This window comes from Mya arenaria, chromosome 4, assembly GCF_026914265.1.
Source record: "Mya arenaria isolate MELC-2E11 chromosome 4, ASM2691426v1".
Taxonomy (NCBI): Eukaryota; Metazoa; Mollusca; class Bivalvia; order Myida; family Myidae; genus Mya; species Mya arenaria.
The window spans coordinates 78,352,765-78,378,710 of NC_069125.1; the positions used below are offsets into that span (position 1 = coordinate 78,352,765).

At 35.3% G+C, this 25,946-nt stretch overlaps 3 protein-coding genes across 4 annotated transcripts in view; 1 reads left to right on the forward strand and 2 right to left on the reverse strand.

Moving 5' to 3' along the window:
* The window catches only part of LOC128230444 (protein HIRA-like), a 37,422-nt gene extending 18,539 nt beyond the window's left edge, over window positions 1-18,883 (reverse strand). The window contains exons 1-10 of one of the 2 annotated variants that reach the window (XM_052942711.1): window positions 18,668-18,883; window positions 11,726-11,788; window positions 11,380-11,490; window positions 11,104-11,194; window positions 10,154-10,242; window positions 9,338-9,433; window positions 8,957-9,117; window positions 8,449-8,616; window positions 6,947-6,997; window positions 6,716-6,772 (exon numbers count right to left, since the gene is read on the reverse strand). In XM_052942711.1, coding sequence (XP_052798671.1) covers window positions 6,716-6,772; window positions 6,947-6,997; window positions 8,449-8,616; window positions 8,957-9,117; window positions 9,338-9,433; window positions 10,154-10,242; window positions 11,104-11,194; window positions 11,380-11,490; window positions 11,726-11,788; window positions 18,668-18,707 — 927 coding nt within the window. In that variant the 5' untranslated portion in view covers window positions 18,708-18,883. The remainder of the gene's footprint in view (window positions 1-6,715; window positions 6,773-6,946; window positions 6,998-8,448; window positions 8,617-8,956; window positions 9,118-9,337; window positions 9,434-10,153; window positions 10,243-11,103; window positions 11,195-11,379; window positions 11,491-11,725; window positions 11,789-18,667) is intronic. The other variant, XM_052942712.1, reaches the window with a different exon arrangement.
* Window positions 1-25,946, forward strand: part of LOC128230447 (protein HIRA-like) — a 257,743-nt gene that overhangs the window by 86,564 nt on the left and 145,233 nt on the right.
* Window positions 22,664-24,502, reverse strand: LOC128230445 (uncharacterized). The gene has a single exon (XM_052942713.1). The coding sequence runs from the start codon at window positions 24,222-24,224 to the stop codon at window positions 23,094-23,096; it is 1,131 nt and encodes a 376-aa protein (XP_052798673.1). The 5' UTR covers window positions 24,225-24,502; the 3' UTR covers window positions 22,664-23,093.

A 25,946-nucleotide genomic window follows, 5' to 3' on the forward strand; every position in this document is an offset into this window, starting at 1 on the left:
TCAATTTTCAGGTTTATCAGTAGTTTTTAAACATGTTCCATGCTTCAAAGGAAACATTCTTTATTTGTCTGGTAAATACTTTGACAATGATGGTTGGATTTCAACTAAGTTATGGTACACCACTCTGCTATTATTTAAGACTTTCCAGGAACGGTTTTACTTTTCTTTATGCACCCTTTTGCTTTCAATCACCTCTGTAGAATGCTAACCTCCCTGTAACATAATTACATGAAGAGTGGGACAGCAAATTTACCATATAAGCCATCAGCCAAGGAAACCTCAATGCTGTCAAGAGGACCTGGGTGTTCAGGTTTGAAGAACAAGTAACATGCAGATTTTATTGCCAAAATTGCACACTTATTAAGTCTGACATCTATCAATCCGAAAGTCAGTATCTGACTCATTTGTATCTGACAAGAAAATATATTTCAAGAATTGAAATATACCTGCCACACAAGCACAAACTACCCGTAATTCACCTTAGAGTTCGGACAATCTAAAAATTCGGACATCCATTATTATTTCCAAAAATAATTTATTTTAGGTACCTATTTTTTCGGACACCCAAAGGACATTGATTGTAACTTTTACAGTTACTAAGTCTCACAGACAAATATTATTGATCTTTATCGTTACAATGCCTGGCTAGATTACCTAACCGTATACATCACTGTGATAAGTTAGTTAGTTACTACCCATCCTAAACGATTTATTGCCTGTTGAAAAGGATGTGTGATATATTTAATGGAGGATTAAAGAAACAACAAGGAAAATCAAGAGATTAAGAAAACACAGACATGACATGTTTGTAAAACGATCCGCCAATAAACTTTGAAACTTGTACCACACTTTTAATATAGACTTTATGAAGCAATAATTGTACAGTAATACTCATTGTAACATTAATAATTTAATAACATTAACATTAGTAATTTTAACTGAAAATGAAAAAATAGTGTCTGAAAATAGGGAAGTTGCAAATATTTTTAATGACTATTTTGTAAATGTAGCAGATAGTATAGGGAAGGATTATATTTTTGATAAGAATAACCATCCAAGTTTAAATAAAATAAAACAAGAAAACATAGATAGTAATTTTAGCTTTAAGAGTACTGACTCAGGGACTGTTTCTAAAATTATTGACAAGTTTAATGTGAAAAAAGCCACAGGAGCAGACAAAATATCAGTAAAATTATTAAAATTAGGTAAGCAGTCACTTGTTGAACCAATAACAGACCTGGTCAATCTTTCAATATCAACACAAGTATTCCCAGATAAACTTAAGCAAGCCCAGGTTACTCCTCTACATAAGAAAAACGACACAATGACAAAATCAAATTATAGACCAGTCAGTATCTTACCAATTCCATCTAAAATATTTGAAAAAGTTATGTCCTTACAGCTTTCTGACTATTTTGACAGTATCTTTGATAACTTTTTATGTGCATTTAGGAAAGGCCATGGTTGGCAAACTACACTTTTAAAACTAGAGATTGCTTTTTTGAAAAAGCGCATGTCTCCCCCATTGTGTGGTCGTAGGTGAGAAATAATCAATGATGGACATGAAATTTGTACTTCCTCCCTACCAAGTTTGGTGAACCTAGGTCAAACCATTCTCAAGATATTGAGCGGAAATGTTTTTTACATTGGGGGTCGCCGCGACCTTGACCTTTGACCTAGTGACCCCAAAAACAATAGGGATCTTCTACACCTCATGACCAACCTCCCTACCAAGTTTGGTGAACCTAGGTCAAACCGTTCTCAAGATTTTGAGCAGAAATGTTTTTTATATTGGGGGTCGCCGCGACATTGACCTTTGACCTAGTGACCCCAAAAACAATAGGGATCCTCTACACCTCACGACGAACCTCCCTACCAAGTTTGGTGAACCTAGGTCAAACCGTTCTCAAGATTTTGAGCAGAAATGTTTTTTATATTGGGGGTCGCCGCGACCTTGACCTTTGACCTAGTGACCCCAAAAACAATAGGGATCCTCTACACCTCACGACCAACCTCCCTACCAAGTTTGGTGATCCTAGGTCATGTGGTTTTCCAGTTATCGATCGGAAACGAACAAAGCATTCTCCTGATATTGCACGGAAATATTTTTTTACATTAGAGGTCACAGCGACGTTGCCCTTTGACCTTGTGACCCCCCAAAATATAGGAGTTTTCTAAACCTCATGATCAACCTCCCTACCAAGTTTGGTGAACCTAGGTCAAACCATTCTCAAGATATTGAGCGGAAATGTTTTTTACATTGGGGGTTGCCGCGACCTTGACCTTTGACCTAGTGACCCCAAAAACAATAGGGATCTTCTACACCTCATGACCAACCTCCCTACCAAGTTTGGTGAACCTAGGTCAAACCGTTCTCAAGATTTTGAGCAGAAATGTTTTTTATATTGGGGGTCGCCGCGACCTTGACCTTTGACCTAGTGACCCCAAAAACAATAGGGATCCTCTACACCTCACGACCAACCTCCCTACCAAGTTTGGTGATCCTAGGTCATGCGGTTTTCCAGTTATCGATCGGAAACGAAGTGTGACGTACGGACGGACTGACGGACTACCGGACTGACGGACAGGGCAAAAACAATATGTCTCCCCCAGAGAGGGGGAGACATAATTACTAGAAGATTGGAAAAAAGCCTTAGACCAAAATTTATACTTAGCAGCTATCCTAATGGATTTATCAAAAGCATTTGACTGCCTACCTCATAACATTTTATTAAGTAAACTATCTGCATATGGCTTATCCGAATCAGCAACAACTCTTCTTCAATCATATCTCACTGGACGCAAACAGCAAATCAAAATTGGTAATGTCGTCAGCTCATGGAAAAATATAAAGAAAGGTGTGCCTCAAGGCTCCATACTAGGTCCCTTACTTTTTACAAGCTAATCCAGATAAATTTCAGGCTATAGCTGTTGGAAAAAGAACTTTTGAAAAAAAAACAACTTTTAATATAGGTCCAGCTGATATTACCTGCGATGAAGTTGTTAAGCTGCTCGGTGTAGACATAGATTATCAGTTAAATTTTAATGTTCATATAAGTAATATTTGTAAAAAGGCAGCAAGACAACTTAATGTTTTGAAAAGAATTGGGTCTAATTTAAGTAAATTAAATAAGCTTACTATATTCCATACATTTATAATTTCAAATTTTAACTTCTGTCCAATGTCATGGCATTTTTGTTCTGAAGATAATACTAAAAAAAATGGAAAAAAATCAGGAAAGAGCTCTAAGATTTGTCTACAATGACTATGAATCATCGTACAATAACCTACTAGCTAAAGTTAACTTACCAAGCTTACATATAAGAAGAATGAAAACCATGGCAATAGAAACTTTCAGAATACTTTATTTAAATAACTTAGCACCTCCTGTCTTATCAGAATTAGTACATAAAAGAAAATCTAAATATAATTTCAGATACACAAATATTTTGGAAATTCCTAGAGTGAAAACAACTAAATTTAGTAAGAATTCCTTCAGATATGCTGACCCTGTGCTGTGGAACTCACTACCAGAAAACTACAGAACATGTTCAAACTTTAATCAATTTAAATCTCTTATGGCTTCCTGGAATGGTCAAAACTGTAGATGCATTGCCTGTAATTCCTCATCAAATTAAATTATTGTTTTCTCTTTTTCTAACTTAATCACAGCACAGGTGCGTATACCCAAATAATATTTTGTTTGCTTTCTGCCTTATTCAGTTTATGCGTTATGCTTGCCTTTGTATGTTTGCATGTCAACTTGTGCTTATTATTTTTGAGTTGTGCTTGCTTGTGACAAAGTTGTGTGCATCTTTGCAGTCAATATTTCTGCTTCTGTTCCATGCATGTAAAATTGTTTTGGACATCATAACATCCATTCTGTTTTACATGTGTCGTATAATCTTATTTCTGATTTCATTAAATGTTATAATATGGTACTGAGAATGTTTAGCTAATGTAGTTACCCTCTGTGAGAAAGTTGCTGATCAGTTCTTCTCAAATCTGATTTGGGGGGATAATTGATTTCTTAAAACCATTTTTCTTTGCAGTCGCACTTTTGTGCTGGTATTGATAATTCAGTGTTTTATTTACATAAGTTCTTATAGCAGTTTTTAGGCCACTGGTCAGGATCAGCAGCGTTTTCCACAGCTTTAGATATGCTTAATATGTGTGCTTTTAGATGATATATAATATAGAAATATCTAATACTTTTTCCTTTTATAGCTATTTTTACTCTTGTTGATCTCATATACATTTGTTAACGGTCGGTTAAAAAGCTCATCAGAGCTTATGTTGCATATGTTTGTGTCTTGCCGACTTGAAATAAAACTTATTGTATTGTATTGTATTGTATCAATAGAACAATAAAAATCAACACATTCAATGATACAGGTAACTATTTAATGTGATGAATTAAAGTTAGAAATGCAATACTTAAGTTACAATCGACAACACCACTCAGAAACATTAATCCTGCATAGCAATATCCATGCTCTCCATGAGATCCTCCTGGGTATAACTGAGAGTTATGTGACGTCACACAATGTGACTGTTTGATCTGAAGCCGATAAAAGGTGTTTATTCATTTCAATGCATGTATAAAAAAGTGTTGAATGGGATTTTAATTAACTTGATAAAGGAGTTACACTTATAGGCGTAATAACCATTGATAACTACGGATAAATTAATAAGTGTTAAAATGCAGACATGAAGAAAAAGGCAGGTACCATACATGTAGATAAACATGTAAAAATGGTTATTTTCTATGAATTTGCAGAGCGAAAAATTAATTATTATAAGGTGTCCGAACTCTAAGGTGAAGTACGGTAAATACATTCAGAAATCCAACTCTAATATTGTCAACTTTACGTACATACATTTCGTAACAAATGCTTTTCGTACCCAAGTCACATTTTTTTCAGGGAAAAATAGGTTAGGGTCGGCGGGAAAAAATAGGGTCGGTCGGGTAACCTGAAACAGACCTATTTTTTTATTTGGCCTTATCTGTCAGTCTAATTGTTTTGGTAAACAAGTGACGCATTGGAAGTTTTGACCCCAGTGAGCAAACTTGGTAAAAACCAATAGTCAATGCTACACACCAACTATTTAACCTCTCACCCTGATGGTTTTGAGAAAGAAGATTGTGAAATATTTTCTTTTTTACATAGAATTCAATTCTTTGAACAGCTTTTAATTGAGACCATTTCATGACCATATACCACCTATACCACTAAATCACTCTCACCCCAAGTATAATGTGCACCAATTACTTCAAGTGATGGGATGTTTATATGTACCCAGTTCTTCAAGTGATGGGATGTTATATGTGCACCAATTACTTCAAGTATTTGGACGTTTATATGACTGTACCCAGTTCTTCAAGTGATGGGATGTTTATATGCGCACACATTACTTCAAGTGATGGGATGTTTATATGACTGTACCCAGTTCTTCAAGTGATGGGATGTTTATATGCGCACACATTACTTCAAGTGATGGGATGTTTATATGACTGTACCCAGTTCTTCAAGTGATGGGATGTTTATATGCGCACACATTACTTCAAGTGATGGGATGTTTATATGCGCACACATTACTTCAAGTGATGGGATGTTATATGTGCACCAATTACTTCAAGTATTTGGACGTTTATATGTACCCAGTTCTTTATGATTGGATGTTTATATGCACATATTACTTCAAATGATGGGATGTTTATATGCACATATTACTTCAAATGATGGGATGTTTATATGCGCACACATTACTTCAAGTGATGGGATGTTTATATGCGCACACATTACTTCAAGTGATGGGATGTTTATATGCGCACACATTACTTCAAGTGATGGGATGTTTATATGCGCACCAATTACTTCAAGTGATGGGATGTTTATATGTGCACCAATTACTTCAAGTGATGGGATGTTTATATGTGCCCAGTTCATTATGATGGGATGTTTATATGTGCACCTAGTTCTCCAAATGATGGTATGATTATATGTGCACCTAGTTCTCCAAATGATGGGATGTTTATATGTGCACCTAGTTCTTCAAATGATGGTATGATTGAATGTGCACCTAGTTCTCCAAATGATGGTATGATTATATGTGCACCTAGTTCTCCAAATGATGGGATGTTTATATGTGCACCTAGTTCTTCAAATGATGGTATGATTGAATGTGCACCTAGTTCTCCAAATGATGGTATGTTTATATGTGCACCTAGTTCTCCAAATGATGGGATGATTATATGTGCACCTAGTTCTCCAAATGATGGTATGTTTATATGTGCACCTAGTTCTCCAAATGATGGGATGATTATATGTGCACCTAGTTCTTCAAATGATGGGATGATTGAATGTGCACCTAGTTCTCCAAATGATGGTATGATTGAATGTGCACCTAGTTCTCCAAATGATGGTATGTTTATATGCGCACCAATTACTTCAAGTGATGGGATGTTTATATGTGCACCAATTACTTCAAGTGATGGGATGTTTATATGTGCCCAGTTCATTATGATGGGATGTTTATATGTGCACCTAGTTCTCCAAATGATGGTATGATTATATGTGCACCTAGTTCTCCAAATGATGGTATTATTATATGTGCACCTAGTTCTCCAAATGATGGTATGATGATATGTTCACCCAGATATTCAAGTGATGAGAACTTTATATGTGCAGTATATCATGTGTTCATACATACCCAGATGGAGAGGCTTCGGTCCCTACTCCCAATAGCACAACATGTGTACTGCTGCGCCTAAAACAAACATAGGCAATAAACAATAATCTTTGAAATCCACTATATTATATTCATATGGAGTATTTAGTCACTATCATAAAAACAAAAGTCTTTTTTTTATAAAGATACATGTATATATAACAATAATAAATGATAAAACATAGAAATAAAATATGCAGAAATATAGCATACCTTTGATGCGTCTTTCTTAAACTTCTTACAGAGGATTCCTGGGTTAAATCTCTGCAAAAGTCAATGTTTATGTCAATGAAAAATTTCTTTAGGTCTTGAACTGAAACACAACTGTGCTGGAGAGATGGGAATAATAACAAGAGCTGTCATAATACAGCGCGCTCGACTACGCCGCTTTGACTTAGAAGTGAATACAATAACGATGTAATATTACCAAGTTTGGTCTCTTTTATGTCAAACCTAACTTAAATTATTGGATACATAAGGTGACTTTGATGCTGCCCTCCCACCAGCCCGCCCGAACAATGACGCAAATAACTTGATTTCCCATTATGAAAATGTGGTTAAGAATATACAAATATGCCTTTCAAAAGAAATTAAAATAAAATTTAAAAAAATTCAAGGGCCACAATTTGTATTTAGGGTTAAAATGGAGTTATGTTTCTTGTTGTAAGAGGGTTGTAAATAATTTTGAACTTTATTAAGTGCATTGAATGAAAGGTATAGAAGTTTTTTTTTAAATCCCAACTTGCCCTTAACTTTAACTTGCCCTAAAACTTTAACCTAAGTCAATCAGGGCCCATAACTTGTATTAAGGATACTATGGAGTTATGTAAACTCATTGGGTGATGGTCCTGAACAATTATGTGAAGTATTAAGTCAATTATGTGAAGGATATAGAAGTTATTAATAAATATCCAAACCTTCCCTAAAACTTTAACCTAAGTTCCATAGTCCATCAGGGGCCATAATTTGTATAAAAGATAATATGGAGTTATCTAACCTCATTATGTGATGGCTCTGAACAACTGTGTGAAGTATTAAGTCAATGGAATGAATGGTATTGGGTTTTTAAGTTAAAATCCAAACTTGCCCTAAGACTTTAACCTAAGTTCCATAGTCAATCAGGGTCCATAATTTGTATAAAAGATAATATGGAGTTATGTAACCTCATTGGGTGACGGTCCTGAACAATTATGTGAAGTATTAAGTCAATTGAATGAAGGGTATAGAAGTTATTAATAAATATCCATACCTGCCCTAAAACTTCAACCTTTAAAGGTTACTATGGAGTTATCCTACCTGATTTTGTGATGGCCCTGAACAACTGTGTGAAGTATTAAGTCAATTGAATGAATGGTATTGGACTTTTAAGTTAAAATCCAAACTGGCCGAAAAACTTTAACCGGACGCTGACGCTGGGGCGAGTAGTATAGCCCTCCTTGTTCTTCGAATAGTCAAGCTTAAAACAAAAAAACAGGGTTGTCCTTGTGATTTAGGGGCTGAAATTCAGCCTCATTGCTTGCCCTATTTAAGTTTATTTATATTTCCACATTTTAAAAAGAATTGTTTGTGTTTATTTGAAATTCCTATTTGCTGTCAAAGTTCACCTATGGAACGTTCCCAGCCCCGTACCAATAGAGTCCACAAACAGCACTGCATTCAATAAGTGCCCTAATTCTACAGTGATAACAGAAAGAAGATTTGCATGCATCACTAACCACAACTGTTATGGCCTTCCTGTGCCCAACAAAGTCGAGGGATGTTTTCCAGCCTGCACGTTCGATGATCTGTGCGGTGGGTCCAGAGTTGTTCATGGCATGGGCTGACACGACATAGTGGCCGTCTGGGGACCAATCACATCGCAACACGTGTGTCGTACCTCCACACTGCAGCACAACACAAAACACTGATTCAAGAATCTCAGTGTACACTGGGGTGGTACACATCAAAGTGACCTGTTTACTTTTTACTAAATCTAATAAACAGAAATTTGTAATTGCATCTGGAAGTGCTTTAAGGTGACCAACCAATAATTGAAGTGTCAGAAGGTTAGGCAAATGAAACTTAGTGAAAAGCAAAAACTTTTCTAATGCCACATACCTCACCTTAGACACAGATGATTTACAGCACCTTTCAAGATAAGATTTAAAACAATATATATGTTTTCAACCTACAAATAAGCCACAGGCCCACTTGTAAAACAGCCTGCCCCTGGAAACCACCCACCTCCTTGAAAGGCTCAGTGACAATGGCCTCCTGCTGCCAGTCTCGGGTGCGCCACACACGGAGGGAGCGGTCATCAGACTGGGAGGCAAGGTACTTCCCAACAGGGTCCCAGGTTACTCCCTTCACTAGCCCCGTGTGGCCCCGCAACACACTCACCTGCTCTAGAGAACAGAGAGGGAGGATTATTAACACTCAAGGTCTGTATAGGTTGAAAGTTTGTTTCGACATAAGCATTAATTGTTTACTACCATGACTGTGTCTGTATATATTCTTTATTCATAAAATTAGTTAAGAATATATAACAGTATTCATACTTCAACAATGACAGTTATCATATTGGTGTTTTTGTAAAGAAACTTGTATCCATATATCAGTAACTACCTGGGAATTTTTCTGCATTCCATATGATGATAGTATTATCGATGCTGCAGGTGGCAAGCCAGGTGTCATCTGGAGACCATGCAAGGTCCAAAACATCTGCAATGAAAGTGGGTTACACAACTTCTTACATTCAGAGCATCATATAGGCCACAGCATGACACAATACAAGCAGAGAATGGTGTGGGTCGCAACATGACACAAAACATGATGGGAGTGGTGTAAGCCACAGCATGACACAATACAAGCAGAGAATGGTGTGGACCGCAACATGACACAAAACATGCTGGGAATGGTGTAGGCCACAACATAAACACAATACAAGCAGAGACTGGTGTATGACACAGTAAATGCAGAGAATGGTAGCGGCTACAGCACGACACAATACATGAAGAGAATGGTATTGGCCACCTGATGACACAGTAAATTCAGAGAATGGTGTAGGCCACAACATGACACAGTACATTCAGAGTATGGTGCAGGCCACATGACATAATGCATGCAGAGAATGGTATAGGCCAAAACATAACACAGTACACACAGTGAATGGTAAAGGAAACAGCATGACACAGTACATGAAGAGAATGGTATATTCATTGCCCAAATTTTTGCCTCAATTTCATTTCTCTGAAAAACATTTGACTTCACAATAGGTTAAAGAAAAGTACATTTCGCATGGATGTTCCTGTATGTTCTTTTACAACTCTTAGTATCATGCACAGTGAATCAGAATATGACTCACATCACTACCTGCTCATTCACTAATAAAATACTGTACACATGAATATTTCCTTAAAACCAATCTTAACCACTATTTACCTCCAGCATGTCCCCGGAGTGTGTGTGCTGGCCGCCATGACTCAATGATCTTACTGTCCGACCCAAACACACTCCCACCTGCTCCAAATCTGCAAAAATATAACATAATCTGCCAATCATTCATTTCATTTGCAGACTAAAAACGCAGACACAATCCTTTTTGAAAAAGGAAGTGCAAATTGGACAAGAAGCAGTGACAGACTGCCATATCCCAATGCTCGCCAAAATAAGAACAGAAGAAGAATTTTAAGAGTTTGATATAATTTCTGTGCACTGCACTTATCCACATTAAGATGTCCTGTGCACTGCACTTGTCCTCAATAAAATCTATCTGTGTATGAAGTTTGAGGTCAATACCTGAAATACTTTGGAATTATGCTGCAGGCAAAAAATATGTATAAAAATATGGTAAAAGGGAGATATATACAATATATTATATAGCAGGTAGGATTAAAGCTCTTGCTATTTGCACTTTATCCCATCGCTCTTTTTGCTTATTCCAAGTTTTATTTAAATCCCTATAACACTTTAATTTTCATTAATTAAGTAGGTTGGAATCCAGGATATTTGGAATACATATCTAAAGTTCAGATGCTATACATGATTTATTTGCTGAGATAATGACTTAAAGGTGCTTTAATACATGCAAAACCTTAACCAAAGTATGACGCTGACGCCGACACTAGGGTGAGTAGTATAGCTCTCCTTATTCTCCAGATAGTTGAGCTAAAAGTAATCGAGCCAGAAAGTGCTGATATCATGAGCATCTTCTCTTGTAGGTAAAGCTTTACTCAAATAAATGAATTTAAGTTCGAAGTTGCTGAGAATTAGCCCAGACACAAAAAAGTGGGAAGGACACAAACACACAGAGGAAGAAGGAACTAAAAACTTCCCCAACACTTTTTGGGAAGCATAAAAATACTCACAAACTTATGGAGGGATTGACCTACTTGCTGATGTGCCAGATCATAATGAGCTTGTCATCTCCACAAGAAGCCAGGTACCGACCACTGCCTGACCATCGCACACAGTTTACACATGCTGGAAAATACAGAAATACATGTACATGAAGCCAGGTACCATTGCCTGACCCAGTTCACACAGTTAACATACATATGCTGGAAAATATAAAGATACAGACAGTTTACACATCTAAGAAAAAACCCAGACACACAAAGTATTCACTATTGTGCTAGAGATACTCAAAGTTTTCACACACTTCTTACCTAAATGGTTGTCCATCTCACAGAGAACTTTGGGAACACTGTCATCCTTCTCTGCCGACTCAGAGCGCACTGGAGCCATATTCCAAATGATGATCTTCCCAGCATCATCACCTTCAAGTACCAGGGACAGAATTAGACAAAGATAAAAGCAGAACATCAAAGACTTTTGCCACTTATTTCATTCCATTCAATCAAAAATAGGAAGCAATTACCGTACTCAATAATTTACTTAAAAAATATTTTACATTTTCTTTATAAAATTTCACATACTTAAATGTTGTATACACATTTTAAGCATTTTAAGACGTATAACGATGCATAGTTAAATTTGAATATAATACAGTACCTTGACCTCCTGTTGCAAAGCGGGAGCCATCTGGATGAATGTCCACAGAGAATATTGGCTTTCCTAGAAAAAAATAAAACAAGAAATTATTTCTGGGTATAGGAAAGGGTGTCTTATCCATTTTGCCATGTTTTAGTTTCATATTGATAGACACATAGGATATAGTAGAGTCTGTTGATCTTTGGGGTAGTTTCACACAAGAGAGGTTTGTGTCCATATAAACAAGAACACCGGTGTAACTTTAGATGCAATCTAAACATGCCATTTGATGTTCAGTGGTCCAGCAAGCCCGTATTATTTAGGGTGGTCTGCAGCTGCCCCATTTCTTATCACCCTGCCCCCTTTAAACTAGATAATGTCTTTTAGAATTGTAATGTTCCAATAACGCTGTCTTTCCAGTCAGTGCCAAAGATCGATGGCCCTGTAATCCGTTGTCAGGGGTTTTGCGCACAGCTCCAACACCATGCTGCAGCCTTTTGACTCCTGAAATGTGCTTTGCTGCCATTTCATCTTCCCGTGTGCCTGGTCATTGTCATAAGACAGCTTGTTGCGTATAAAATTTGCGTATTGAGCAGCTTATTGCGTATAAAATTTGCGTATTGAGCAGACACCTGTGTTTTCATAATAGGTAATCTCCTTATCCGATAAGTGGGTAGCATAACAGTCAATTTGTGGAACAGAGCTATTCAACATCTGCAAATCAGAATATACATTGAGAAGCGAAGGGATGATGAAATTTTTTGTCAAGCACTAATAAACCTTTGGAAACATTTGATAATTGTATAGAACAAACCAGTAATTCTGCAGAGGGTCATTTCAAATATTTATAAACATTGGCAAGGTGGCACTAAGAAAATAAAAAAAACAACACTTCTTAAGATGTGTTTGATAGTTTATTTGTGAAATGTTTATGATGAAATTGGCTTTGTAACCCATATATTTTTATAAACGCTTTATGCAGGGCTTACTTTCAGGTCTACTTTGTCAGAAAATGGAAGATTCAGTGAGATCACTAACTTGTCAAAACGATTTTCACAGTTTTTTTCTCAACATTCTATTTTGAATTAGGTAATTTTTCAGCAAAGGACAGTGATTTTAAAAGTCATTTGGTTCTAAATTGTCAGCAATTTTAAACATTATTTAAACAAGAGACATTTAAATAACAGCAGGGCCGAATGTAACATTCGTACCTTTTCTACCCATGCACTTATGATTTTTTAACAGGACATGTATCTATGCCATTATGATTTTTTCAATGCTTAACAGTCTTTATATTATCTTAATTTTAGATTATTTTTACAAGAAAAATGTGACATTGCACAGAAGAAGACTCCAGACAAGTTACAGTTATGCTACCCAAAGACACATTCAAATTTAGTGATTAAAACACCCTTCAAAATTTGAAAAAACAAACATTGTGCACCAGTCAATTGTAACCATGGCCCCGCCCATGTCCGGGGGTATACCAGGGATAGTGGGGCAAATGGGCCATGTTTTTACCTTTCAGGTGGCCCCACAGTGCCGAATGAATGCGGTGGTTTTGTTTTCGCTTCAAAAATAGCGGGGAATTGGCCTTACTTAGGTAACCCGGAGTGCAGGGCATTTGGCTGGGATTTTACCAGCAGTTGGTCCCCGCTGGTCAGGGATTTTACCCGGGATTAGCGGGACTGTATGTCAAAGTCCCCGCTATTCCCCGGACCTGGGTGGCTGTGGTTACATTTGACTGGTGCATTGTAAATCAAGGAAAATGCATTACCGGTAATTCGGGTTTATTTTTTTGTAGGGGGTGACCCCTCAAACCCACCCTCATTTGCTGCTTTGGGGCTCAAGCTGTTTGCTTTTCAAAACTCTAACCTGTCCTTTTTAAAACCTAGCTGGAGCACTGATTGTTAGAAATTTTATAGAACATCACATGACAAATTTCAGGCAATTTCAGTTGGCTTAAGGTCTGTTAAAGAAATAAAACAATTCAATATACTTAATCACACCATTGTTTGTGAAGAGCAAGTGAAACTTTTAGGTGTTGAGGTAGATAGTCTATTAAATTTTGATGCCCAGATTTCTAAAATGTGCAAAAAAGCAGCTAAGCAATTGAATATTCTTCGAAGACTAAGCAAATTTTTGACAACCAATACATGTTGTAAGCTTATTATCTTTAAATCTTTTATCAGATCCAATTTTAACTACTGTCCTGTCGTTTGGCATTTTTGTAGCAAGACCAACACAGAAAAATTGGAAAAGATTCAATACAGAGCTTTAAAAATTGTTTTTAATGATTACACCTCAACTTACGAAAATCTTCTTCAGGCCAAATAAAAAAAATGTCTTGTTTCTGGTCACATGCCTCAAAAAAAACAGGGTCGGTAGGTAGGTGTTTTTTTTTTTTTTTTTTTTTATTCAAACCTTTGGAATGAAATAGTATAGCGTTTGAAAAATGATGAAATATTGTCTGCCAATACAACATCATCAAATATGGCTTAAAGGAAACTGGACACAAGTTTATAACCATATTTATGTATTTATTAGTTTAACAGAACAACAACAGCACTATTACATGACAAGAAGCAACAAGTCCAAGACTAGAATTTGAAATAATCTCAAGAAACAATTGTCATTCTTTGTCAGAAAACAAATATAAACATGGATGGAAGAAACCGTAATACTGGGTATTTAAACATCACAGAGACAAAATATCATTTTATTAGATTCAGTGATTTATGCAATGCATAAAACTATGTCTGTGATAACCTTTAGCTGTATATTTTTTTTTATGTTTAATATGAAAATTTTGAGTCAGATATTTATCTAAATATTTTTTTCACAGGTTTTATAAAAAATGATGTCTTTGTTCTGATCATATTCACACACACACACACACACACACACACACACACACGCACACACACACACACACATATATATGAAAATAATAATAAAATGACATGTGTTTATATGAATAAATCTATAAACATTTTCACCTGTTCATTATTCATTCAAGACTTCCCCATGTCCCAACCCCACAGACCAATTTATCAAGGTATATATATATATATGCATTCATAGCCAAAACAGTGAAAACTTAGATCTGTAACATACTATGTTAAGCAAACAGATTTGACCCTGATCAGACAGCTCATTAATATGTTTTATATCTGGAGCTCTTTTTATCTAAATGACCACAGTTCCTACTTTATTTATTAAAAGCAAACTGATCAAATAACCCAGATAAGAGATCGCCCCTTCATTCTTCTATCTGCTTTAATTATAGTATCGGGCACCTAACTAAGTGTAATGTCAATGGTTCTTCATACAGAAAATTAATTTTAACCCTTTAAAACATTAAAAACGAAGGTCCAAAAATGAAACGTTTTAATATGACGTTCGGTATTTGAGAGAGACGAAGTATTTAAATCCATTCACTCAGCATAATGATTCACGCTTCGTCGGCATTATTTTGCCTTAATTCGTCCGATTCAAATAAACCTTGTATATGTGTATAGATAGTCTTTTGAATTACGAAAATGTCGGTGCCAAAACTGTCATTCTCGGTCGAGGCATTATTTGTTTTACGATGGCCCTTTTACGATATCTAAACAACCATACAACTTACCGAACATTTAGCTTCAAGTCGGACATTTTCTCGCTCGCCATGTAAATCGATGAAAAGACTTTTTATTGTTGTTTGCGAATGGGCAACTTTAATGACACTACAACCGTCGAAGTGCGAACATTTGTCTATTTTTATGGCTATCAAATGCGTAACAGACGTTGTCTGCGCAGGGCCAGCCATCTTCGACACGGCCGTATAAAAAACACGTCACGAATATAATATTACTGTCGGATAGCGCGGTTTACTCTTCGGCGCCGGGACCGGGAATCCCGGCTCACTTTACGCTAATTATAAAAAACGGTCTTTACGCTATAAAAAAAAAACGGTCGGGGGGTAAAAAGTAGGGTCGGTCGGGTGACCAGAAACAAGACATTTTTTTTATTTGGCCTCATAGAGTTCAATTGCCAACATTACATTTGAGCAGAGTAAGATACATTGCTATTGAAACTTACAAATGTCTGTATGGTATCTCCCAAAACTACGGTACCTGGAATTTAGAAGGCTGATTCGCACCTGGACAGGTCCCTCTTGTAAATGTTCAATGTGTAAATAATACCTTTTTGCTTTAAAAGATAGAAGAAATTGAGAACTATAAGATGGTTCACTGAATATCTTTTATCCTTTGTCATAACGAGAAAGCAGTTTTGTTTTTAGTTGGATGTCTTACTCCCACTGGACAAGATATGGCATTCTTTGATTAAAATAACAACTTATTAAATTAAATTACATGGGCTAATATCTAATAAGTAGGGATGGCAACGAGTAGTAAAATTAATACTCGAGTACTCGGACAATCGTTCGATCGAGTACTCGGGTACTCGATTACTCTGAAAAATTGATTCTGTGTTCGCAAAGACAAGATTGTGTATACATGTATGGTTAATGACGTATATTGTGCGTTGGTCGTATTATTGGTCATTTTCACCTTAAAGTAAACTTTCATTACGTAATTTAACAAAAAATTATATAAAAAGAAAACAAATGTTGTTTCAGGCTTTTAATTTGTCTTATTCGTTTCATTTTATACAAGTTTGCACTGCAGAAACGAACAACAATCAGAATTACAATGAACAAAATATAATAGCATACATAAAAATAGTGAACGAAATTCAATACGAAGTTCAGTTGTTTAGTTGTTTACTCTACAACTTATTTTTTTTTAAATTATAGTTTTTTGTAATTGTTGTTTACCTCATTAATATTCATAATTCTTGATTTAAAATATCAACCAATCAATTGTGATAACCATTGCAAAAATAGTTAAAATACGCCCTTTAAGAAATCAATTCTCGATACTCTTTCGCTCGTTAGCGTCCATTGTTTGGTGAAAGGTCTCTAATTGGTATACAATAGAATTGTGTAGGTGAAAGTACCGCTATCAAAACTTCGCTAATTGACATCATGCTAATTTGAAATAGGGGTCCTTTGTTGACAGTTTGCAGAAGATAACACCAAAAAGATTTTTCCTATCAAGCTAGATTTATTATAAGTTTTAAATTTTACGAACTACACATCGATGTACAAAGCCGTTATTCCCTTGTATATTTTGCTACTTACAATCTTGCTATTTCAATGTATATGGTTACCCTTTAAGTTATAATTTTGAAACAACTAACCATTTTACAGTGGTATATCAACTAGATGAACCATACCCATGTGGACTGGCCTTACAGCTGGGAAAACTTGTTGAAGTATCGCTGTTCTTGATGCTCTAATCCAATTTTCCTATTTGTATGCATGCTCCAAAATGTGTTCATTTTAACATAATTATATACTTTTATTTCCAAGTCACAAGCTCATTGTTAACAGTTATTTGTTATGTTATGTTTGTTTGTTATTCATGTCGGAAAATAGCTTATTGAGCTATTGTTTCTTGTTAACCCTTGTTTAAAGGCTTTGCAAACAGCTTGGAACCAGACCAGACGCCGAGTAACTCGGCGCCTGGTCAGGTTCCAAGCTGTTTGCCACTCAGTCAATATATCCCCAAAGTTTTAAGTAAATTGAAAGAAATTTAGAATAAACCAGACGACATTTTTGAGCAGACGACAATTTACCCAGCATGCAAAGGGTTAACACATACCCGACTTTAAATAAAGATTCTTGTATCATGTATCACCATAACACTTTTGGGAACAGTGGTCAGAAAATGGCTCAGGGAGAGCAATATTTGATAAGCATATATAATATTAGTCTAAAATTATAGACATGTTATACGGGATTCTTCCAATCCCTAACGTCTAAACGGGTTTGTTTTGAAAAATATTGAAATTGTATTAAGTGAAGTATTTTATGGTTTAAATTGATTGTAAAGGTTTATATTCATATTTTACCATGTACATGTGTAAGTGAAAAGTTATTTTGCACAAAACAAGCATTTAATGCATTAAAACACATTATTTACCTTTCCAATAAAACGAAAGTTGACTGACACAGACAACAATTATGCCAAGCGGAACAACTCAACCCAATCGTAATAACTCGGCCACCTCCGACAAGCTTCAAGATAGACCTTGTAAATACAATTGTAACAACTCGGCCATGGCCGAAATGTTCCGATTGTTTAAAAATTGTGCCCTGAAGCCTTGCTGGTGCCCTTCATGTATATATCGCTATGTTTTGACAGCAAGAAATAAAAAAACATGTCAAACTCATAATTATTCATAGTATACGACATTTTTAAGTATGGAACTCGTATAAAATAACTTAATCTGGTAATATTTCTTGTTTTTATGATATTTTTTAGATGTTAAATGCTTTAACCCGGACAGCAAGAAATGAAAAAAACACGTCAAACTCATAATTATTCGTAGGATACGACATTTTTATGTATGGAACTGATATAAAATAACTTAATCTGGTAATATTTCTTGTTTTTATGATATTTTTTAGATATTAAATGCTTTAACCCAGAATCCTGATTGGAATAACTACCCACTTTTGATACTAAACAATTTGTACGTGAAGGATTTGCCATATCAAAAAACGTAAAAAAATCCGTAAACGTACAATTATTTGGACTAGGAACTGATATAAAATAACATAATCTGGTAATATTTCTTGTTTTTATGATATTTTTTAAATTTTAAATGCTTTAACCCGGAATCCTGATCGGAATAACTACCCACTTTTGATACTAAACAATTTGTACCTGAAGGATTTGCCATATCAAAAAACGTAAAAAAATCCGTAAACGTACAATTATTTGGATATATACTGTACTACAGGTAAGCTAGTCAAATTAATTAATGGATACCTCATCAAACCTGCCAAAGTCTCACACCCCAGTCCCACCCCATAGGAAAAAAATATTGATACAGAGTCATAAACATTACCATCTTTGTGGTTCACCCAAGCAGGTTTCACAAGCCGCATACTTCTTAATCCTGTCTGGACCGTCTATGACGTGTCATAAAGTAGTTGTTAACTTAAATAAAGCCTCAGGCAGCATGCCAATTAATTCGAAACAAAACCGCAATCATTATTGAAAGACAGAAACATAATAAATTATTTCAGAATCTGCGCGAAATGAACCTAATGCATGGTCAAGGTTGTTCATTTAACCCCAACGAAAAACTGGCCAAATGTATACATCTACACTTTAACGCTGCAGTTACTTTCCCTTTCCAGAACTTGTAGGTTTACTCAGGTAACTCAGTACTCATGCAGTCACACTAGACCTGTGTTCTAAAGGGTGGATTCATGGCAAGAAAAAGTATATAGTTCGAAGTAAGCGGGTAGTAAAAGAATAACACCAGAAATATATCAGCCAGCGCTTCCTAGTCAAATAGACCCAAGTCAAATAGCCCCCATTTTGGTCAAATACCCCCCACTCACATGTTAAAATTGGTCAAATAGCCCCCCCCCCAAAAAAAAAACAAAAAAAAAACGCCCCCACTTTTTATGTTTTTATATGTTTGTATTCATACTTATGCCAAAACATTTTTAAATCTCTAATTTTACAAAATAAAGTGCAACCAACATTATTTGTATACAGTACTGTACAGTATTGATAAATCTGACAATTTAACCAAGTAAGAATAACAAACTTTTTAAAATATTACTTATAAATAATATATCATATCTACATTTTAAATGTTTCTAAGCCATATGTTTTTATTGTTTTTCTTTTTATTAATATTGATAACTCATCAAAATTAAAGGAACATAGAAGATATACAATTTAACATTTTTATTTTTGAAATAATTTGCACATTGTATTCTTCTCATATTTATTTCATATCTTTTAAATACACATTTATTCTGTATGGTAAAACTATTTGCATTGTACAATACAATATACATTAACACACAAGGAAAATGTTTATTTATTTTATATAAATAAATAATTCAAGTCATTTGGATAAAATTTCATTAGGTTATTTGTTTATTAATAGTATTTATTATCAAGTTTCAATTTTATTAAATTTATCTTATGTCACACTTCATGACAAGAAGAGTTTTGATATAATATATATGACACAATATTGAGAACGAGACTAGTCTGTATTTACTATCTATACTGCGTTTCGTATATTATAAAATTCCTTATATAAAAACAGACGATGAAATTCTCATTTTCTATTACTATACTTGACATAAGTCCAGCTTCCAATTTCAACTGTCAATTTATTATTTCTTGTTCTAAATATAATCACATATTTAAAATTGGTATGGTGTATGTATTACATAATTTTCAAATTCAACTTTTTTCTTTATACAACCTGTAGACTTTACTCTAATAGATAGACTAATCTGTACTTGTATACTATAAAGCATCATTACAAAGTAAAACTAATAGATAAAAGCAAGCAAGTGTATTTTATGTTTATATTTTTTTTAACTCATTTCACAAATTTATGACAAAAAGAGTACGAGTACAAATCTATAATGGGGCTTAGCAAACATTATTCATATTGTGCATAATTAATTACTATTTAAGCATATTATTTATGTTTCAAACATATGCGCATCACATTTATACAATTATTGCCCAATGTAATAATGAGGAGCCCTACCTTCTTTAATTCATAAGTCTTATAGTCATATGTGCAAATTATTTTTAATATATTTTATAACATTTTAATTGTCAAAAAATGTTTTGTCTTGAAATCAGGTTATAAATGTTTGATTAGCAATTATGTCAATGCAATATATCTTAAAAATATTACAACCTACCTTCAAATATAATTTCAAATAAAAAAAACAGTGGGGGCTATTTGACCAAAAGTTTGGGGGCTATTTGACCAAAATGGGGGTGTTTTGACTTGGGGGCTATTTGACTTGGGGACTATTTGACCAGGTTCACAGCCAGCTATATGTACAATACAAGACGGATTACACCGTCAAAGCCCAATCATTGGTCGGAACTTATATTTTCTGGGAAAACATTGGAATGGAAGTCAGTTCCATCAATTACTTCAGATGTGCGCTGGTTGTTCCACATAAATTTTATGGTCCGTGAGGAAATGGAGATCTTGATTGCACAGTACGGTGTACATAGTTTATATTAATGTTATTCTGATTGTGTCCGTACTTCTTGGTATTTGTTGACCTTAAAATTGGCTCGGAAATCGACAAGGTTTTCGACAGTCGGTAAAATATGGCAATCAGTTACTGGTCCGGGCTACACAAATAATCATTCACATACAATGGATTGCCCTACCGGGATGGGGGTACTGATGCCGTACGTAAAAAGAAGAGTGTAGACAAATTGCAAATTTTGTTGTCTAAATTCCATCAAATAAAAACCTGGCCAAGTGTGGCAAAACCGCCGATAAGAATCACATTGAATGTTTTTAGCACAGTATTGCTGTATGCCAAAAAACTATTGATAAGTGAGATTCTTAAAAAAATCTAAACGGCACCACTAATGCGTATACATGTGTCCTGCCCAGTTAGGTTTAATGATTGCCTATCTGCATTTTCACTGGCTGTAAATGTAGGTTGTATTCTAAAGTATGCTTCCGCTCCACCACCTCCGCTCATTCTCAAGGTTATCTAACTATTACATCTGACGTATAAACAAAATTAAAACGATCGGATGTAACAGTGGTTTTGAAATATTCCGGGTACTACATTTCTGCAATTCATGTTGCGCGTGTCTTCAATGGCATATTGCTTTGTGGTATTCGGCTCACCCAGGGCTGGTGATGTTCTTGCTATGTTTTACTGGAAGAAATACATATGATAAAAAAAGAATCTGACATTCTTCATCATATAATAAACAATTTTATTCATTTCGCCCAAGAAATATCTAAGTTACGCTCGTAAAAGGCTCGCGTAATGACATGTGCCATGGACTCGTTGAATAAAATTGTGTATTATATTAAAATTATGACGACTCGTGATAGAACCTTATATTTGTACACAAATCGTGTGCCATTTTGTTTTATCGTTGAAGTCCAATGAGTTAAACATATTAATAATGCGTTAAAATATCATTTATCCATCGACCTATATTGTGCTCCTTTAAATAGGTTAATTTAGGTACATATTAACCCGAACTTATTTCAATGATTATTAAAAAAACAAAGAAAAAAACACAATATATCAAGTATTTCAAAAAAGAAGAAAAATCCAATACTACGACACGGAGACCTGGTTATGCCAACTTGCATTTCATCAAGTACATCTACGTACTACGAACGCTCTCCCGCCTACAGTGGAACGTTACAATGTTATCCATTCGCAATAAGTTCATAAATTTCATCACGTACTTCATAAGTTTGAATATTCATAAATTATATATTTTTTATAAATATACTGAGATGTTTCCAAATTTTCTAAGCTTTTCAATATACAGTATACAGTCAATGACTAAATAAAGTATTTTCATATTTCGTATAATTTTCATATTAAATTTTCTTAAATAGGCTACCCATATTCAATATAACCAGCATTAATTCTCACTATTATAACCATATGCTATACATAAATATATTATTTGGTCCGAAAAATGCATTAGTTTATTTTTTGCCTCCCTTTATCGTAAATATTATTCAACTGCGCTGGAGTTAATGTCAATACGGTGCTTCAACCATATATCAAACTTAAAAACACGTCATATTGAGATAGTGGTATGCTAATAAATAGTCATCAAAATTGACCAAAATTGGAACACAACAATCTAGCGGTAACAATTCAAACCAATCGCAGAGAACATAAACGATATATCTGTGGTATTTTGCTGAACATGCCCTTTTGATTAACGATTTTTTAAGTTTTGCAAAAATTGAATTTTGTTCGGAAAATGAAGCCACAACCTTCAAATAGTTCAAAGCCTAAGGTAAAAAAACGTCCAGAAAATCGAGTGTAGATTTGAGTGATAATATTTTTTATATTATTTTTATTCAAACATTTAACCAGTTTATCCATCTTAAAGGAGCATTTGACAAAACATGATTTGTGAAAATACCTTAATGATACGCCATTATAATACATTTAAATCGAAAAAAAAATGTAAATAACAAACTAAGTTGATTCAACTGCTATTGGTTCTCAGTATTAAAAAAATAATAAATATCACGCGGATACATTACAACGTTACTGTCTTAGACGCGCGCTAGTTATTGAATGTTGTCGTTGACAACATTGAATCAGTTACTTCGTCAACTACCCTCGTGACGTGCCTGAAACAGTACATTGCAATATCTCGCGTGTTGTGTGTCATGTCAGTCATTATCACTTATAGAAACAATCTGCAAAACATCTAGGTAATTTTAAGGATATACATGTATTCAATATGTAAATTGGTCAATATCAGGTTTTCCATTTTGACAAAGATTTTTGAACAAGTCTTGAAGTTTGTCCGAATGACACTCCGATAGTTGCTGATCCATATGAAGAAGTTGACGAATCGACTGGCGCCGAGAATCCGACCGCTCGCCCGAATAAACAACCGGATGTGCTACCTGAGCTCTGTTGTGGTTTAAAGACCTTCTTTATGTCGGATAAGGTCGCCAACTTGGAGAACTGTTTGGCCCTTTCGGAAACAGATGCGAGTTCAACATTGTTACACTGCAGCTGGCGGACCCGCTTTCCCCGTGAAGTCCAACGGCCGTGCAGCTCGCGCGTGTACGCTTCAACATGGACGTCCTCCCCCGCCTCTCGTCGTGCACGCAGTTCACGCTCAACTTCGTTTGAAAGTGTATTCAAAGAAATCTCCTCCTGAGCTCCACCGACGATTACTGGCATGAGCAGGTCTGCTCGACCGAGCCGGACATATTGTCCGCCGGTTATGAAGGCCAAAGCCATGAAAAAATCAACAAATGGTGTTATTGATGGCTCGCATCCAACAACATACAATGTAACATCGCGTTTAGCCAGTCTTATTGCCGTTTGAATAGGATCTATTCCACACGGACATCCGTCCGGAAATCCATCGGGAACGGACAGTCCATGTGGCGGGGCATCAGATATCATGACTGCTATCTTTATACTGTCGTTCTGCCAGCTAAGATTAAGCAAGTCGTCAAGTGCGTCTGCGACAGCCTCGGGTGAGTCCCCTCCCCCATTGGCGCGGCTCAGGTCCAGCCAGCCCTTCATAGTGGCTACGGAGTCAGTGAAATCATGTGTTCTGGTGACGAACGAGCTTTCCTGTGGCGGATGGTCCCGGTATTCCACCAGCGCCAGCCGGACGTCCGTGTTCTCCACGGTCACTATCTCTTCTACAATGTCCCGGATGTTGGTTCTTGCCTCTTCTATATAAGATGACATACTACCCGTGCAATCCATCACAAATGCTAGATCCAAAACTTTTATCATTTCCTCAGGCTCTTCTGTAAATCTGAGATCTTTTATTTCCTCTTTCATCTTCTTAAACCTTTCTGGTGAATCATTAAGAGCGTGTCTGTAAACACTGTCTTGCTTTCTTTTCCTCCGCGTTATCATCTTTAGAATATATTAGAAACTTCAATAAATACCAAGTTATGCCAGTCTTTTTATTTCTACTGAATACTAAGAGTAAATAAACAGCTTGTTAAATGCGCAGTAAATCGATCTTATTTTGGCCGAATCCCAGTGAAGAAAAACCCAATACGTTGTGCAATAAATAGAAGTAAATATAGTAAAGGAAGAATATACGTATCTGCCTTTGTGTGTAAAGCAAATATGATACATGATAGACGTGAAGGAAGATAACAATCTAATACTCCGTTTAACTTATCTGTCTAAGTGAACTCATACATGAATAGATTTCATTAAGTTTGTCCGCAATGTAATGCTGTCCTCATTTATCCTCATTATTTATCATCGTGTAAGGTTTTTCCAACAGTTTAAATAGCAATTACTAATAACTAAGAACAAATACCGTGCAATACCACGTAATGAAACTAATAGCGGTAAACAAGAATTGTGTCCATAGCACACGGACGACCACAAGCATGCATGGATCACATTAATGAAGGGAAGGTGTGCCATAGTCAGTGTTATGGAATGTAATTGTGCATTTGACTCACTCATTTAAATGTCTTCACTCATGATGCTCAATATATTAATCGTTTCTCCAAAACAAAAATACAAGACTGAATACCATTTTATAAATAAATAATAATTTGCCGAAAATGGCCACGACGCCGGTAATCTAATCATTATACAGTCATTAGACAGAAATAAAAAAAAACAACGTCGCGGCCAACTGCCCGTAATATATTTAACAAGGCATTTAATATCACATATAAGTTGCAAACTAACACAAACAAAATAATAATAGTAATAATGATAATAATAATAAGGGAGGGAGGGATGTTTTTTAAGCCAAATACTAGACGTCTGGACGGGACGAAATTAAACTGAACAATGACATGATCGGATTAACACATACGCGACTATGGATGAGTGTGCTTAAAAGTAGTTCCCATAATTATAAAAAATAGGCTAAAATGTGGTATATGATCAACACAGGACTTGATGATCATCCTGATAATCCATGGTCGTAATCACCCATTTTGGTTTAGAGATTACCGATCAAGAAAGCTCTATTAACCGTCACATCACGAGTATCATCACATTATGTAATTATTCGGGATGTGCAATAATAGCGATACATTGTAACACGATGCTGGTGCGGTATCGATACGCCAAGCCGAACTATCGATACTTTTATGTAAATTAAACTAAACTAAGATAGCTCGACTGGAAAAGAGCCAATGTCTAAATGAGGGATTGAATTGTTTCAGTTATACAGTTCTACAGAAAAACTATGATAGGTTAAAAGGAACACTTAATAGTGGTTTGTAGTAATTAATAAATACAATAAATTGTTTCATCGTTACACTAACCGTATCAGTATTTAAGTACGACGATACGCTCTGGTAATATCGTGACTTTCCGACGGAAAGCAGTTTCCGACAAATCGCTTCTCCCTGAATAATTTAGACCAAATATTGACCATGAATTAAACTTTTATTATGGTCACTGTTTTATTCTCATATGACGCGATATATTTATAATTTAACTTGAAAGAAATATTGAGTCGTGAATTTTAGGGTTTAAGTTTTTGGTAAATGCTTAAAATTAAATTTTTAATATTGTTTTCTTATAATAGCCTTATATTTAGTACATATATATATATATTTTTTTAAACACACGACAAGCACCTAAAATCCGCCACGT